Here is a 16,481-nt window from a genome sequence, read left to right on the forward strand (position 1 = left end):
CTAGGCATCGTATTTTCCTTTTTTCTTTTTTTAGATGGAGTCCCACTCTGTTAGCCAGGTTGGAGTGCAGCGGCACAATCTTGGCTCACTGCAACCTCCGCCTCCCAGGTTCAAGTGATTCTCCTGCCTCAGCCTCCCAAGCAACTGGGATTACAAACATGTGTCACCACGCCTGGCTAATTTTTGTATTTTTAGTAGAGATGGGGTTTCACCATGTTGGTCAGGCCGGTCTTGAATTCCTGACTTCAAGAGATCCACCTGCCTCAGCCTCCCAAAGTGCTGGGATTACAGGCATGAGGCACCATGCCCTGCTGGCATTGTATTTTTCACAAGCTTCCCAACCTGCTTCCAACGCCCATCAAAGGTTGAGAAACACTGGTCATGAAACAACTTGGTGATATCAAAATGCAAAATTCTAGCATAGATTGAAATTTAAAATGTCTTCGAATAAAACACTTGCTCAGTTTTTTTTTCTTTTACTGCACTCCTGTCATTAAAGAAAAACAAACACGTTCTATACTTCCATAAATGAATATCAAATTTATACACATTGCTTCTGCTTTTTAATCGCGTTTTTCACTTTAATCAATACCGAATATCTGCACTATACATATTCATATAGGATCTGTTATTAAATGAGATGTCGAACTTGCCCAGTGATCACTTACAGCATCTTCTAAGCAAACAGAAGAGTCTGATGACAGCAATCTAATCTGCTAGAGTAAGCTGTGGTGGAGAGAACAGGGGTGAATTAGAAACTCAGCCCACCCCAGCTTATGCTGTTGCCAAGCAAGAATGAGTGGCCTATGCAGCCAGCACTTCCAATTTTTCACAAGAAGACAGAAACTGAGTTTGTCATGTACAATCCTGCAATTTTTAAATGGCTGGCAACTGATTCAAATATTTTTTAAAATATCATTTAAAAATGTACAATTGAGGCCAGGCATGGTGGCTCATGCCTGTAATTCCAGCACTTTGGGAAGCCAAGGCGGGTGGATCACTTAAGGCCAGGAGTTCGAGACCAGTCTGGCCAACCTGGTGAAACCGTCTCTATTAAAATATAAAAATTAGCCAGGTGGTGGTGGCGCATATCTGTAATCCCAGCTACTTGGGAGACTGAGGCAGGAGAATCATTTGAACCCGGGAAACGGAGGTTGCAGTGAGCTGAGATTGTGACACTGCACTCCAGCCTGGGTGAGAGCAAGACTCCATCTCAAAAAAATAAATAAATGTATCATTGAGGCCAAACAACAAAGCAAAATTTATCAGCCCAGATTTCCCCAGAAGGCCCCAAATTTGTAATTTCTGCTCTAGCAACTGAGTTCAGGATCTGATCAGTTAAGACGATCAAAACCCACTCACAGAAATGACTTCATTTAGTTGCCATGCAATATTATGCTCTCTGCCTCTGGAAAGAATAGAATTCTCTGCCATTTTTACACTACAGGGTTGATATGAGGAGCCGCCTGCTAAGTTTATTTGTTCATTCTGTAGATATTTAGAGTGCTCCTGCCATGTACCAGAGACTGGGAATATAGTGGTGAACTGAATCTTAGGTAAGTTGAGTATGTAGCACAGCACATTAAAAAAAAAAAAAAAAAAAAGAAGCATCTGTCTCTAGTTTAAAACTGTTAAAAAATATGAAGCTCATTACTCAGTCAGTGGTGAGGATTAAAAATACAGATGGGCAAAACCTGAAACAGAATGACACTTCAGTAATTTTTTTTCAGATGAGGCTGAAACCCAGAAAAATAAAGGCTAACTAAAGATCATAGAGGACTTAAAATTATAATCCAGAGCTCCTGTCCTTAGTGCAAGCCCCTTTTATCCCTCTGTGCTGCCCATCTCCCTAAATCCAAGAGGACTGATAAAGGATTGTCACAGTACTAATTTTGATGGCAAAGTTCATAAGGTGACAGACCTTATTACAAAGTTTTTAAGGGAATATTGATGCGTGAAAATAGGTATGCACTGTCTGAAAACACTGGAAACCATTAAGTAGACAAGAAAAGTGACCTAAAAAGGACTCATAAGGGAACTGATGATTCCATTTGATCAAGCAAAATACAAGGGGAACTGAATCTAATTTTCTCATTTTCTCTTCAGTAGAACCAGGTGGTTAAACTTTGTCTTCTTCCTAAGTCAAAAACTCTGCAGTGAGTTGGAAGCTATTAAAAAATGACTAGATTTTGAATATGGATGACATTATACAATGCTACTCTCCAGTACATAAGGACAAAACAAATTAAGTCAGAGGCTCCCAATTGGTATACTTGGAACCATTCACAGGTGTGCTCCCAAATTCTGAATAATCTGTAAAATGTAGTCTTGCTCTACCAGAGGGCTGGTCACTGATATGCTCTTTCTAGGACATGGAAGACAGCTTCTGTCCTGTTGTGGCTGGTGGGGCCATACTAGTAGTTCTGGCCAAGGGAGTGAGTGGAAGTGACATGTCCATACCAGGGAGGAGCATGTGATTGCTGGTGTACAGCCTTGCAGTCTTCCCCCTGGCATGACCATCCAGAAAGTTCAATAGTGGCTGTTCCACCAGCCTACATCCCTGAGTGTCTGCACCAAATGGTATCCTTGTAGTGTACGTGCATGACATAAATCTTTGTGGTTTTAAAGCCACTATAATTTTGAGGTTTTCTGTTACAACCACGTAATATATTCCTCCTGAAATACACACAGTGACATTTGTCCAAAAGGCTACCAACAGACTCATCTGATTTGGTATGTACAGCTGGGATCCATTTGTTATTGAGAAGTAAAAAGTGTATTATAATGTGAAAGTGATTCCGAAGAACTCTATTTTTATTAAAATCCCAGATAATTACTGCTAGGTCTTTGGATAGTAGCCTTCTTACCACTAGAGGGAGCTATCTGCTTTGTCGTCTGCCTAACACAGAGCACCAAAAAGATGATAAACCTTCAGCACACCAGGGGAGAAATGAATTCTAGCCTAGATACTTTCCGCCCCCCACCCCCAAAAAAGTCATACTGCCTTAGTGTTAGGCTAGCTGGATAGAAGCTCTGAAATGCTCAGGCACCCCAAAAGGTTGATTCAATCTGAATCAGAAGTAAAGTTCAGAAATGTATACTTTTTTAAAATAAAAAGCTCCCCAAACACTTCTGAAGCAGAGCTAAGTTTGCTAACAGTGGGTGTAGAAGATTTCAAAGAAATGGTCCTTTTCAATCAGTTTTGCCATCTACAGGGCATTTCTGACAAGGATCAACACGTAAGTCCAACTAAATTAAAAACAAAAAAGCACTTCATAATGACAACAAACCACAGGAACAAAACATAATTATCTTCAAATTTAAATTTATTAAGACATTCAGCTATGTCTGTCAGTCTACATCCAAATTTGCTACTAAAAATAAAATAAAGTCACATCCCACATTAGGAATACCGAGGTCTGAAAAACACTTTTTGAGCCAAGCCTATTGTATAAATAAATGACTAGTTTCTTTTCATATCAAAATTCCCATAAAAAATTACATTCCCCCCTCCCCAGTTCTACCTGTAGCCATGATGAATGTAAAAATTTAAATATGACACATCCTTGTCAAAGAAAAGGTGCAAAGTCTATTAACAGCTTTAAAAGTGGCATTTGCAGAGTGTGATCATACAGTTATGTACTCATTCCCAAGGTGCAAATATTGCCATAATTTAACACTGTTTTGATTCAGTTGCAAGAATTAAACATCACACAGGATTGAAAAGTACACCCAGGGCCTCTATCAGTGCCCTAAAGCCCTTCCCACTTTGGTCTCCTTCACTAAAGCGGACTCCAAAGTGTTCATTAGAGTTTTAGTTTACTTCACACAGCCAGCGAAGTATACAACATATTAACAAAAGTTTCATATACATCAAAATATTGAAGACTCCGTCATAAAGTTCAAGAGTCTCAGATTACATGAATGCACCCGCAAGGCCCAAGTGCCCACCCACCCCTTCCCTAAAGCACATACAAAGTATGAGCGTGCTTCAATCTTTGAATACAATCAATGCTTCTTCATCTTTGATTTCATTTCAGTGCTGTACAAGACTCAATCACCACCTGACTGAGTTCCAATTAACTGAGGAGAAAGGGGGTAGAGGAGAGGGCTGGTCGCTATTCAGAGTTGATGATGAGATTGATCTGTCCCACGGAGAGTGAAAGTTCAGTTCCACTTCTGCCTGCTTCTTCCCATGCTATCTTCATGCTCTTTATCCTCACTTCCTGAGTCCCTTCAACACTTAAATCTGATTTTATTTCTCTCACACGTATCAGGGGCAGTTTCTGAAGTTGCTGAGGTTGAATTTTCTTCACAAACCTCTATAAAACATCAGCATAGAACATATAAATACATTTTGATTAGCATACATTGCAAAATTTCTCCCACAATGTCAGCGGATGAAAGCAGGTGGTCCCCAATGAGAGGACTTCCTGGATTAGATCCTTGGAATGTCAGTTTCCTGCCTGATCATCTCATTTTCATTCCTCAAATCAGAGCATGAATTCCATCTTAACTTCTCCTCCAGAGTATCAAAGCATCATTCCTGCTTCTTTTCCTCTAGGCTGATTCAACAGTATGTGCTTCATCTTTCGCACTGTGAGGATATTCTTTGGGGTCAAAAACCCCTTCCTGGTTATCTGGTTGTCTGGCGATGCGCTCATTATTGTCCCTAGAACCTTCCTGTATCCTGGTCCCTGGAGTATGCTCTTGGCCTGGGGGTTCAGTACCTTCCTGAAACATGACGTTTTGCTCAGCTCCAGCATGAGGCTGTAGAACTGGCTCAGTTCCTAATCCTGGAAGCTGGGAGGAGTTTTTCAGGTGGCAGTGGCACAGAGGGCAGGTCTCCTGGACATACAGCCATTTCTTAAGACACCCTGCATGGAAAAAATGACTGCAAGGCGTGATCACAGCAGATTTCATGTCCTAGAAGAGGGGGAAAATAGATACCTTATAAATGTCCGTTTTCTAGAATCTTTGGTGCTATCCCCAAAGTTCTGGTTCTAACATTTCTTTCCCACAATAAAAAATTTGTAACATAGATCTCAGAATAAAACTTACTTTATGTATCAGTAATAATCCTGCTGCCACCACAGATCCCCCATATACAAATAATGCAAGAACCACTGGCTAAGTACTTTCTAAAAGTGAAGGAAAAACCAAAAATGAGGAAGAAGCTACCTTTATAACTGGGTTTTGCCTCAATATGAAATGCAAGTGTTACAAAACTGTTGCAGTATGATTACTGGGTCTCCACTGGTATGACAAGAGTATAATTACAACCTCAGAAAATCTGATGAAGACAGGACTTTTTCTACAGTTTTGCTTCAACACAGCTGAACACATTACTCTATGATGAAATTATTGGCAAGGAGACAAAATCAGCCATATAATACCAGGATATTGGCAAGGAAGTGGCAATCTCTCATTAGGGACAATGTATATACTCAGTTTCCAAGACCTGGTCTATATAAGCCAGTGTTTCTCAACTTGCATAAGAATCACTTGTTAACACATAGTCTTGGGCCACGAAACACCTACTGAAGTGGAATATATCACGATGTACAACAAGTCACCTATGTGACTTTTACACACATTTGATAACCACTGGAATAAGGAGTGGTGTACTCCTTATTAAACTGATATTTCTTGCATAAGATATATATGAAGAGGGAAGCCTGGAGACATGAAGTTATAAAGACATACATTTGGCGAATCAATCATTAATTTTGTTTAAAGTCCCAAAACAAGGAGGTGTGGATATCCCAGAAATTCCTTGCCAAGAACTGGTAACACCTGGGAGTCAACTTTTAAGCAGAAAGCCATCCAAGGAAAAGCAGCCAGCTGGGAAGCTAAGCAGTTGTACTCTCATTTTCCATATGATATCAGCAGGTAGTTCTAGCACCTCAAAAAAAGTGATGTGACAACAGGAAATACAAACAGGACTCTTGAATCCCCGAGATGGAATGTTCAGGCATCAGCTGCTGAAGCTGAGGTGCTCCGACTCTGTTTTGATGTGCTTTGTCCTGAGTACAATGAGGCTACCTAGCACAAAAGAGCTAGGGTTCACTTTAATAATAAACACAACTAAGAGAATGGCTACTTTGAAGGGAGGCAGGAACCCTATATTACTCCTCAGTCCCCTCAAATGCAAAAACAACCTGGAAACCATTGTTTAGCTAGGATCAAAAAGTATGTTCTAATCACAACAAAAAATTGGTAGTTGTATTTTACTATTAGAAAAAAATTCTTAAATACGCACAAATTTAAATATGCACAAATACATACATACCCCACCTAAACTACAAAAGCAATCCTTAAGTAAGAATATCCCCTGTATATTGATGACACTGTCTATAGTTTTAGTCTACCAGCCTACACTCTTAAGAGAGTGATTTTAAAAATGGGACACAGTTTCTGCTGCTGGTCATCATCTCACACAGCTTCTGCTGTTGGCCATTATCTCTGTCCATATTTCCAACAGTGCAGCCTCTTGCATGGGTGACTGATGATTAAACTTTAGGTCTTTTTGTTGTTTTATTTCCAAAGTGATTTAAGTACTACCTTTAATTTGTAACAGAATGCAATCATCAGGCTCTTTATGGTGCATGTGCCAAAGACTGTAAGTAGGCCAACTTCAATTGTACATCAGTTGGCACTTTGCCACATCCACCCACTTCCACCAAATGCTTGTATCCTCAGATATTTAGCAACCCAGAGGTGGGCACATATTCTCTCTACCTATGTTAGGTACATGAATAGTTCTTCCCCACTCTGGGAATACTAGAGGGAAAAGAGTCAGAATTTTGGCACACCACTTTTCAGGAGTTGCTGACCCCTCATTGATAGTATATTCGATAGTCCGTGTGAGTGTGTATTCAGGAGTAAATATAAAATGCACCTAACCTGTTTTTCCTTTATTTATGGGTGAGCAATAATGTTGAAAACAACAATACATTAGAACCCAAGGGACTAAATTTAAAACTTAATTTAGAAATAAAATGGAAATATTTTATCAGGTCTTTAATATTTGAGGTCCACTTTTTTTTAATCCAGAAGATAATTCTGCCTAGAAATTTAAGTTGAATTTGGTTAATATGGTTACAGTCCCTATGGTTACAGTCCCAAGGGATACACTGTATGACTTACCCAAACAGATTCTTATTGAAGGAGTTACCTGATAACAGATGGCACAAATATCATTGTGTTTCTCAAGCTGCTCTTTCGTAGCAATGGGTAACGATTTAATCTTATTCACAGCATCCCTGCGGAGAAGAAAGCTCTTCCACCCCAGCTGGGCCCGAAGCCACACGTTATAGTAGGAATGAATAAAGATGATCATTGAGCCCATCACTGTCCATTCTCCAAAGATGGTCTCTGAGACGCCATAGGCCACCACACAAAGGGCCACAAGAAACTCCAGCAGGCGGTAAGTGCCATTCACATAGTAAATGACATCATCCATGTTTTCCACTGGCTCTTTTCTGAATTCCTCAACCATAAATAAGACATAAATAAAAAGTGTTCCCAGAACCTGAAAAAACAATGTACGTATCTTGAAATATGATAAGAGACTTTTTTCATAGGCTTTAAACAATAACACATTCCTGGTGTTTTTAGGATGCAATATTTCAAATCTACAGCAGAGTATCCAGGGAAAAAAATATTTTAAATAAATAAAAAATCAACTCTAAAGAGAAGACACTGATGTAACTAAAATGTGGGTGATCTTAGTAATCCAGGCACAGACAACAAAAAGCCACACCATCAGACATGACTTTCCTAAAATTATTCTGATGAGTAATCAATTTTCTGATTCATCTTTTTCCCTTATTCCTTAGGTCACCAAACCTCATCAACTCCATCTTAATTTTCCTCATACCATAGTCACTCCTGTTCACAACTCTCAAAGAACTTTTACTTCTACAAAAAATAATGAATAACTCTTCACTGTCAGTGTTACATTTTCTTTTACTTCTTAACTTAGGTAGCAAAGATCTTCAAGTTACAATAAGCTTATTATTTCTAGGGCAATATTTTGTGTGTGCATGTCTGCGAAACATGTATCATGTCTGTATGTGTGTAATACACACACATCAGATACATACATATTTATATACATCATGAAACTATTGGTATTTTTTAGTGGAATTTAATTTAAAAAAACACACTCCAAATAAGCTCTAACACAAGCTCTAAAAATATTTATTGTTTTAGTTACTTATCAATTTAAGATTTATGTGACATCTCTGTATCACACCATTTTGAAAAAGAGAAACTGAAAGGCTTAATTACCTTCATAAAAAATACAGTGACATTAATAGGTTTATCTAATATTTTAATAACCTGCCATCTACCTTCTGTGCTCAAATAAATATGTGTTCTAGTAAAGAGAGAGAGAGAAGTTATCACCTCAGTAGTACACTTATAATCATTCATCTTGAAAAAATTTAATTCCTTTTCTGGGAGCAAAAATAACAGAATCAGTTATTATACAGAGTCAATTAATCATAGGCTTACCTGAAGAGAGGTAAGAATGCTGCTGGAAATAATGATAAGAAGCCAAAAATCCATGTGGAAAAACTGGCAAATCATATATGCCATATAAGCAGGGAATACCAATAAAAATAAACAAAGGCTTACAGCACGGAAGTGTTTCCACAAGCTCCTGGAAAAAGAAAAAATTATTCTTTTTAAGTGCCTGCCACCTAGTAGCACAACCACTCACATCAGCAGCTAACATCTCCGGTGCCATGATTAAATTTCACAAATTCCTCGCTGAACACCCTTCTCCATGCCAGTCACTGCACTAGAGTTCAGGCCAAGTCACACAGGCTTGGCATGTCAAAGTCACCACACTCAGTCAACTGCAAAGTACCACTGATTTTCTTTCGTTCCTCAATAGTTTGCTTTCAATTGCTACTCCTAGCAATTTCAAATTACTTCAGGCTTTTGTAGCCTTAAACCTTAACAATTTCAATAATTTGTCCTGGTTAAGACAGGGAGGGAGTATCAGAATAATTTGTGGTCTTTTTCATAACATATGTTATTTTTCAAATAACATAAATCTTATGACACCCTCCTCCCACTCATTCCACTTGTGATGAGAATTTCTGCTACAGTGAGTGCAGTGTCACTAACAGGAATGACTCTCCAATGAGTAGGTACATTTATCCTCACATCTGTTGCGGTCAGGGGAAGTGGGAGATGTGACTGAGAGCAACTGTATTGTAAGATCTACTAGCTGGTTTTCCTCCCTCCTCCAGTCCTGATCTATCCAGGACACTGCCAGCCAGACTAATCTTCCTAAAGCTCTACTATCATAATATTTTCAACACTGTCTCTAAATTTTTAAGTCTGGCCTTTGAGGTCCTCCACTCCCAATTTTTCCATCCAAGCTTGTCAAATCTGTTCCTCATAAACCAAGATGGTTAACTAACTGCCCTCTCAGCAAAACACAAGCACTCTTACATCCCACTAGAAATTCCTCCATCATGCTCTCCATTTCTTTAAACCCTTTAGGCTAGTTCAAGCTAAACAAATTTGGCTTTCAATTGAAATAGTTTAAAGCTCATGGCTACAAAAAAAATTAAGCTGTTTTAATTAAATATCAACATCTGTGATATGTTCTCAAATCCAGGTAAAGCATCTCAAAGAGACACAAATAACATAAATCATCTTTCCTACCTTTAATTATAATATACGCAGGAAGTAAAAATTACCACACAAGATCAAATGCTATACAGTGCGGTCCTAACATAATCAGTAATTCAGAGAAGAAAGTTAATTATTATGATGAAAATTAAAGCTGCATACTTTGGATAGTGTTTTACATTTTTTCTTGCCAAAAACTAACAATAATAATAATAATCAGAAATTAAGGAACAAATGTAAACTTGTCAGTAGCTTTTGAGATTCAGCAATTTTAACTTTTTAAAGAAAGGCAGGCAAGAAGGAATTACCATCATAGTAGCTTTATTGTCTTAGATGATGAATTATAGCTCTAATAGGGCAATCTGCCTTATAACCTTAAATATATTTTTTTAAAATCAAGCCAGCTATGATTCATTTATATGAAATATGTACATATTTATAAACACACATACATATATTTAGGCACACACACAGAAATGTATATACAACAATGTTATGTCAAGAGTTTTACATTTATGTCTAATTTTAATACAGGTGGATATATACACACAAACATATACATAGACACACATATATGTCCTTATCTAAAAAGTTAAAATCAAATTTCAAATAAAATATAAAAAGAATAAGGGAAAATTACATTGAAACCTTGAGAAATTAATAGGTTAAGCACTATAAAATGACAACCCATTTCCTAAAATGTTTGCCTTTTGAAAATTTGCTATATAATTTGAATAAGTAGACTATAGTTCTAATATTCCTTGTTAAAAACTGCAATAAAATTTACAGATAAAATAACCAATTGTTTCTATGGCTAAAACTAACTCACACACCCTCCCCTAAGCTAAACATGGAAATTACCTATAGTTCAAGCAACTCCAAAGATATATTTAAGAAGATTTTCCCCTTAACAATTATTTCATTAATAATAAAAAAATTGTTTCATGAACTATCAGTATCATCTCTTAATTGTCCTCTAACTTGAGAATTAGGATGCTTTTCCTTTCCTTTTTTAATCCCCAGTACACGGAATTGAATTCATCACAATCCTTGACTAACGATGTACTATCATCATTGGTCTCTGCATGTCCCTCCTTTTATTTAGTCAGTAATCTAATTAACTACTGTAAATAATGTAACAAGCATTTATTAACCCACTTCCCACATAAGGTGAAGGCCTGGACAATAAGCCACATCTAACGACAGGGGCAGGCCTGCCTATATGTACCACGTCCTCGCTCGCCCCTCCACCCCATGAAACCACTATCTTGAATCCTGTGTGCTTCATTCTCTTGCCTGCTTCCCTTTTTATAGTTTGGTTTTATCTATACGTATTCCTAAGTATTACACATTTTAAAGTTTTGTTTTTAACATAAAAATAATATCCTACATTGTCATTTTTCTGGATTTACTTTTTTACCTCGTGCTGCTATGATCATTCATACTGTCTTGTGGGTCACTATTTTTAACATAGCACTATGACTATTATCACATTTTATCATCTACTTTCTTGTTGTATTGGCATCTGGGTTGTTCCCAGGCTTCTGGTGAGGTGAACTGTTCTACAAACATTCTTCTACATGTCTCCTACTGTACACGTGCAAGAGTCTTTGAATATATACCTATAAGGAGATCATGCCAAACTCTCTTCCAAAGTGACTACACCACTTTACACTCTCACCAGTACCATGGGATGATATCCTGTAGAGCTGCAACTTCCCCCATCATAGGTACTGGCAGATTTTTCCCTCCCCTTTCTCTCTCCTTCTTCTATTTGACTGCGTGTAAGACAGTATCTCGCTGTGGCCTTCACAATTCCCTTGTCATGAATGATGCTGAACTTCTCTTCATGTTTGCCTGTCTTCTCTTTTCCTAAATGCCTTATCATGTTTTGTGTCCATTTCTCTTACCGATGTGTAGGAGCGATTCTTGATCAGGAGCACATACAGAAATACTTTCTTCCAGTTTGTAATGACCATTTCTAACTTATCTTTAGGTTTAAAAACTGCTATTAATTCTAATATTAATAGTTAAATGTATTAATCTTTTCTTTCACAGTTATAGTCAAACTCGGTCTTCCATAGTCAGTTCTGTCAGTTTAAGAAATTTTTTCCTACTCAAACATCCAAAATACACTAATCTCAGTGGAATTTTAACTTTCTGTTTTTGACATTTAAGTCCCTAACATACTGGAGTTACTTTGTTTGTAGTGCGAAATAGGAATCCAGTGTTTTTCTAGCTTCATTATAGACTAGCACCTGTCTCCACTCATCTGGCATGCCACTTCTGTCATATACCAGAGTTCCACCCATATGTGGGTCAGTCTGGGGTTTCTATTCCACTGGTCTACCTTAAGCCAACATTACAAATGCCTCGTAAAACTCCTGCTATGAGTGAAATACTTTATTTTTCTCAAATTGCCTGATTTATTTCAATACTGGGATTACAATGGCTTCACAGAGTGAATGGCTTCACAGAGTGAATTGGGAGGTATTCCTCTTATAGTTTGAAAGTATTTGTTTTAAATAATCTGCCAAGTGTGGTGGTGTGCACATGTGTCCCAGCTCCACAGAAGGCTGAGGCAGGATTGCTTGAGCCCAGGAGACCAGCCTGGGCAACATAGCGAGATTCCATCTCTAAAAATAAATAAATAAATAAATAAAATAGGGATAACTGTTCCTTGAAATTTGGTAGAACTTGCCTATAATATCATCTGGCTCAAGATGTTTGTCAACTGCTTTAATTTATTTAACCGCTATAGAACTATTCAACTTTTTAGTTCTTTAGTCAGTTGTGGTAAGTGGCATTTTTCTCTTAACTTTATTTCATTTGTTTTAAAAAGTACTCGCATGTAGCTGGCGGTTATTCTCTTATTACTGTAGGCAATGGTGGGAGGGAAGAACAGAACGGAACAGTTCATGTCTATTTTTCCTCCCACAGCCAAGGGGGCAGCCTCTCCTGCCTCAGGTTAATGCAGCTGCAGCCAGAAGGAATAACACAGACACCAATTCGAAGTACCCCAAACCCACATACAACACTTCTCAGTTTGCTCCTTTCTCTCTACATCTCCTCTGCATCTAATTTTGGAGAAAGCCAGTAGTGAGGATAGTTCAATATCCTGGGAAGACCCACAACAGCAACACAATTTTTCTCTTTTCCAAATATTAGTTTTATCAATATATACTAATTAGTGTGATTAATAACAAATGATATTGACAGAGATGACAAAATACTAATTATACTTAGGTCAAAGAAATCTACTTTTCAGATCTACTAAGTGGCTATTTAATTGCACTCACCCTTGAGTTCAACATTTTAAATGCCTCAGTTGAGAAACCTTAAACCTCATAAACAAATGTGAAATAACTACGATCAGTTATGATGATTAAGAAGATCTGAAACATGTCTGAGAGTCTGAGCTTATTTAAACTGATTTTTCAGCCATCCTACCACTTGAGAAAATTTTATAGAATGTTTGGCGGTGTGTGTTATGAGGATACAAAGATGAATTGGATGTACTATAATTCAAATGCTAATTTGGAATGTTTTAGAAATCAGCTGATACAATTCTACCTCCCAAGATATTAGCAGTTCCCTCACTCATAAAAGGCTACCAAAGAAGCAATAAATTCAGATGTATTTCTATAATCAATAATCAGAATGTAGATAGAGCACTAGAAAAAAAACAGTGACACCGAATTTTCAGAAATTCCTTACAGAATTTCCTTATATAAACTATAATAAAAAGACTGTATCTTTAAGGAACTAAATAACAGTTTGGCTTTTATCCCTCACAAAAATTTCTGGATACCTCAATTATCCTGATTTAATCGTTATACAATGTATACAGCTCTCAAAATATCACATGTACCTCAAAAATATATACTACTACTATGTATCAATAAAATATACAGAGTTTAAAATTTTACTGTAATGCAAGATGTACATGAATCCAACTATTAATTTCATTTGGTCCCATAAGTTGTCAAGAATCCCTATAATCCAGTCAGTTGAAACTGTCTAAAACTCCATCAAATGAGGCTGTTTTTCCATAAATGTCTATTTTATGATTACCTGAGAGCCTCTATTTTCCTCTCCTTCATTTGCATTTCACTTGATGCTTTCTCTCCTTTAATTTACACAGAATAAAATTACATATTATTTGTTACATTTATTATGCTAGACTAAATTTTATGCTCTATGCTCTTAATTTTAAAACTGGACAAATATAAAAAGTATTAAATTCATCTGAAGCAGAAAAAGTTAACTTATAATTACATGGCCTTTGATGCGATTTTTAACTAAAAAATCTTGAGAGAAAAAACAACAGTCAAATAAGTCAAACACCTCATACAGGAAAAATAAAAACATCAACTTGTTGAATTAACCTAAGCTAATACCAATTACCCATATCCATTTTTCTGTCTCTAAATATTCCCTAAATATTTAGACAACAAATGCATGTAAAAAATATTACATTGAGTTAATTTAAAGAATATTAAGAGGCCTCTTACTTGTCTCTAGATGCTCCCAGTGCCAAAACAATAGGATCTGCAATTTCTAACATGGACTGTAGGATAGAAGCTACAACAATGAAAAGGATAATACTGAGCAGGAATGCCCGATGAACAACCTGTAGTTCTATCAGCCCAGTCTGCACTGCCAGGATTAACAGCGTTACTCCTTCTGTCATACCCCTAAAAAAAGCATACATTTTCAGAAAACATAAAATAATCTGAATCTCATTTAATTCAAAGAGAAAAATAATCCAAAGTCTTAGACTCTTGTTACGTATTTTTAAATCTATTCTGACTTAATTCAGACTAAAAACCTGATCAGTATATTAACTTTATAACATTAATGAAACAGTCATATATATCACTACACGTGCAAAGGCATAATAGCTATTATTTTACCACACGATGAGGGCAAAAATAATAACTTCTAAGACAAATAGAAATTTTCCAACCCGACTTTGTTAATAAGCCAGATATTAATATCAAAACTATATAGAAATCAGATTTTAACAGGGTTAAACTTCAAATGGGAGAAAGCAAGCTTCTGAAAATCTCTTAAAGAAATCTAGGAAAGGAAGGTGTCCAATATTCATAATGTATTAATACATACAATAAAAATACATCTTTCTTTAACATGCAAATGTATTTTTTCACAGTACTTTAACCCAAATGTTGCAACCATTAAAAAAAAACTCTCCAATTCCATTTCTTCTAAAATTCATCAGCCAAAGAAATTCATCATTACTTCCTCGAGTTATCTATAGTATTTACATTTCTAGAAGTATTCAAGGAAAGAACTTACCGATTCATGGCAGGATCATTCATGAAAGCTCGATAACCCTGCAAGTAAAACTTGCAGAGTGTGAGAACACCCAAGGCAACAAAAGAAACTGTGAAGACCAAACCCAAAAGAGAGTAAGGAGTGCTGCAGCATTCCGCAATACTGGAAAAAAAGAAGGGGAAATTAACAGACATAAACTTTCCATTTGGAGTAAAAACATCCGAGGCCTTTAAATAACCACCAAGCTTGATCTGATCCTCATTAATTAAAACATCCTAAACCAAAATTTGAGGTGAAATCACCCAATTACTCCACTAATAATTTAACCATCTTATTCATCTTCAAACCCACATAGCACCAGATCTGAAACAAGGTCTTATTTTTAATAATCTATCATCTTCAAATGCAGTAAAATTCAAAGAGCCTAAGTCTTCACATCTAAGAAATATATAATTAGCATGCTGACAAGTATTCAAAAGAAGCTTGTACAGTTGCCCACTGTTCTTCCTGAAAAATGTCGGCTATTCAAATTGTTCACTGTGCTACATTATAATATGAATACTTGCTGCAACTCCTTATTTGACCAAACTGCTATGGAGCAGGGTGTATCAATCCTCCTAATCCATCAGTATCTTACATACGACTGGCATTTTAAAATTTAGGTTGAGACAAACGCATTTTTAAAAAAGGGGTTACTTCCAAAGATGCCCAAGAATTCACTTCAAGACTTTAAAAATAATTTTAATATTAATTTTTAACATAAAAGTTTGCTATGATACTACTAGAGCCAGCAAATATTTTCATTGAACTTAGATATTAACTTATGTGTATTTTATAAATACATGTACTATTATGTACTAATGAGATGGATTTAGCATTCACACCATATCTTTCATATATGTATGTGTGTGTGTGTGTATGTATGTATATATTTGAGACAGGGTCTTGCTCTGTCACTAGGCTGGAGAGCAGTGGTACAATCATAGCTCACTGCAGCCTTGCACTTCGGGGCAAAAGCGATCCACTCACTTCAGCCTCCCAAGTAGCTAAGACTTTAGGAGCGTGCCACCACGCCTGGTTAATTTATTCTTTATACAGACAAGGTCTTGCTATGTTGCCCAAACTGGGCTAAAACTCCTGGCCTCAAGCAATCCTCCCACCTCGGCCTCCCAAAGTATTGGGATTACAGGCTTGAGCTAATGCTCCCAGCCCCTATATAGTATCTACATCTTAAGTTTTAAAATTCAAAGAAGAATTTTACTTATATAGATGAGGAATTCATTCAGGCAATCAATGCTTGCTTGCCCTTTACTACGCAGCTCCATGCTTCTATATAGTTATCTTTCCTACACAATTGCTTATACGTTGGTTTTTATGTGAAAGCATCTAATTTTACATGGTACCAATGTACACTATGATGAGAAAAAAAGTCTGACTTTCTGTTAGGAGCCAAAATATCCACCAATCATGGTGGCTAATAACTAGAAAAAATCATTAATTTTATAACATTCCTACAAATTTAATTTCTG

The 16,481-nt window shown here is 36.7% G+C and overlaps 1 protein-coding gene across 12 annotated transcripts in view; it reads right to left on the minus strand.

Annotated features, from left to right (window-relative positions):
• Positions 1-3,308: 3,308 nt before the first annotated feature.
• The window catches only part of RNF145 (ring finger protein 145), a 106,902-nt gene continuing 93,729 nt past the window's right edge, over positions 3,309-16,481 (minus strand). For all 12 annotated transcript variants that reach the window (XM_065547020.1, XM_065547019.1, XM_065547018.1 and 9 more), the window contains 5 exons: positions 14,974-15,114; positions 14,169-14,351; positions 8,521-8,668; positions 7,178-7,534; positions 3,309-4,926 (listed from right to left, as the gene is read on the minus strand). In XM_065547020.1, the coding sequence (XP_065403092.1) occupies positions 4,561-4,926; positions 7,178-7,534; positions 8,521-8,668; positions 14,169-14,351; positions 14,974-15,114 (1,195 nt within the window). In that variant the 3' untranslated portion in view covers positions 3,309-4,560. The remainder of the gene's footprint in view (positions 4,927-7,177; positions 7,535-8,520; positions 8,669-14,168; positions 14,352-14,973; positions 15,115-16,481) is intronic.

The sequence above is a fragment of the Macaca fascicularis genome, chromosome 6 (assembly GCF_037993035.2).
Source record: "Macaca fascicularis isolate 582-1 chromosome 6, T2T-MFA8v1.1".
Lineage (NCBI taxonomy): Eukaryota > Metazoa > Chordata > Mammalia > Primates > Cercopithecidae > Macaca > Macaca fascicularis.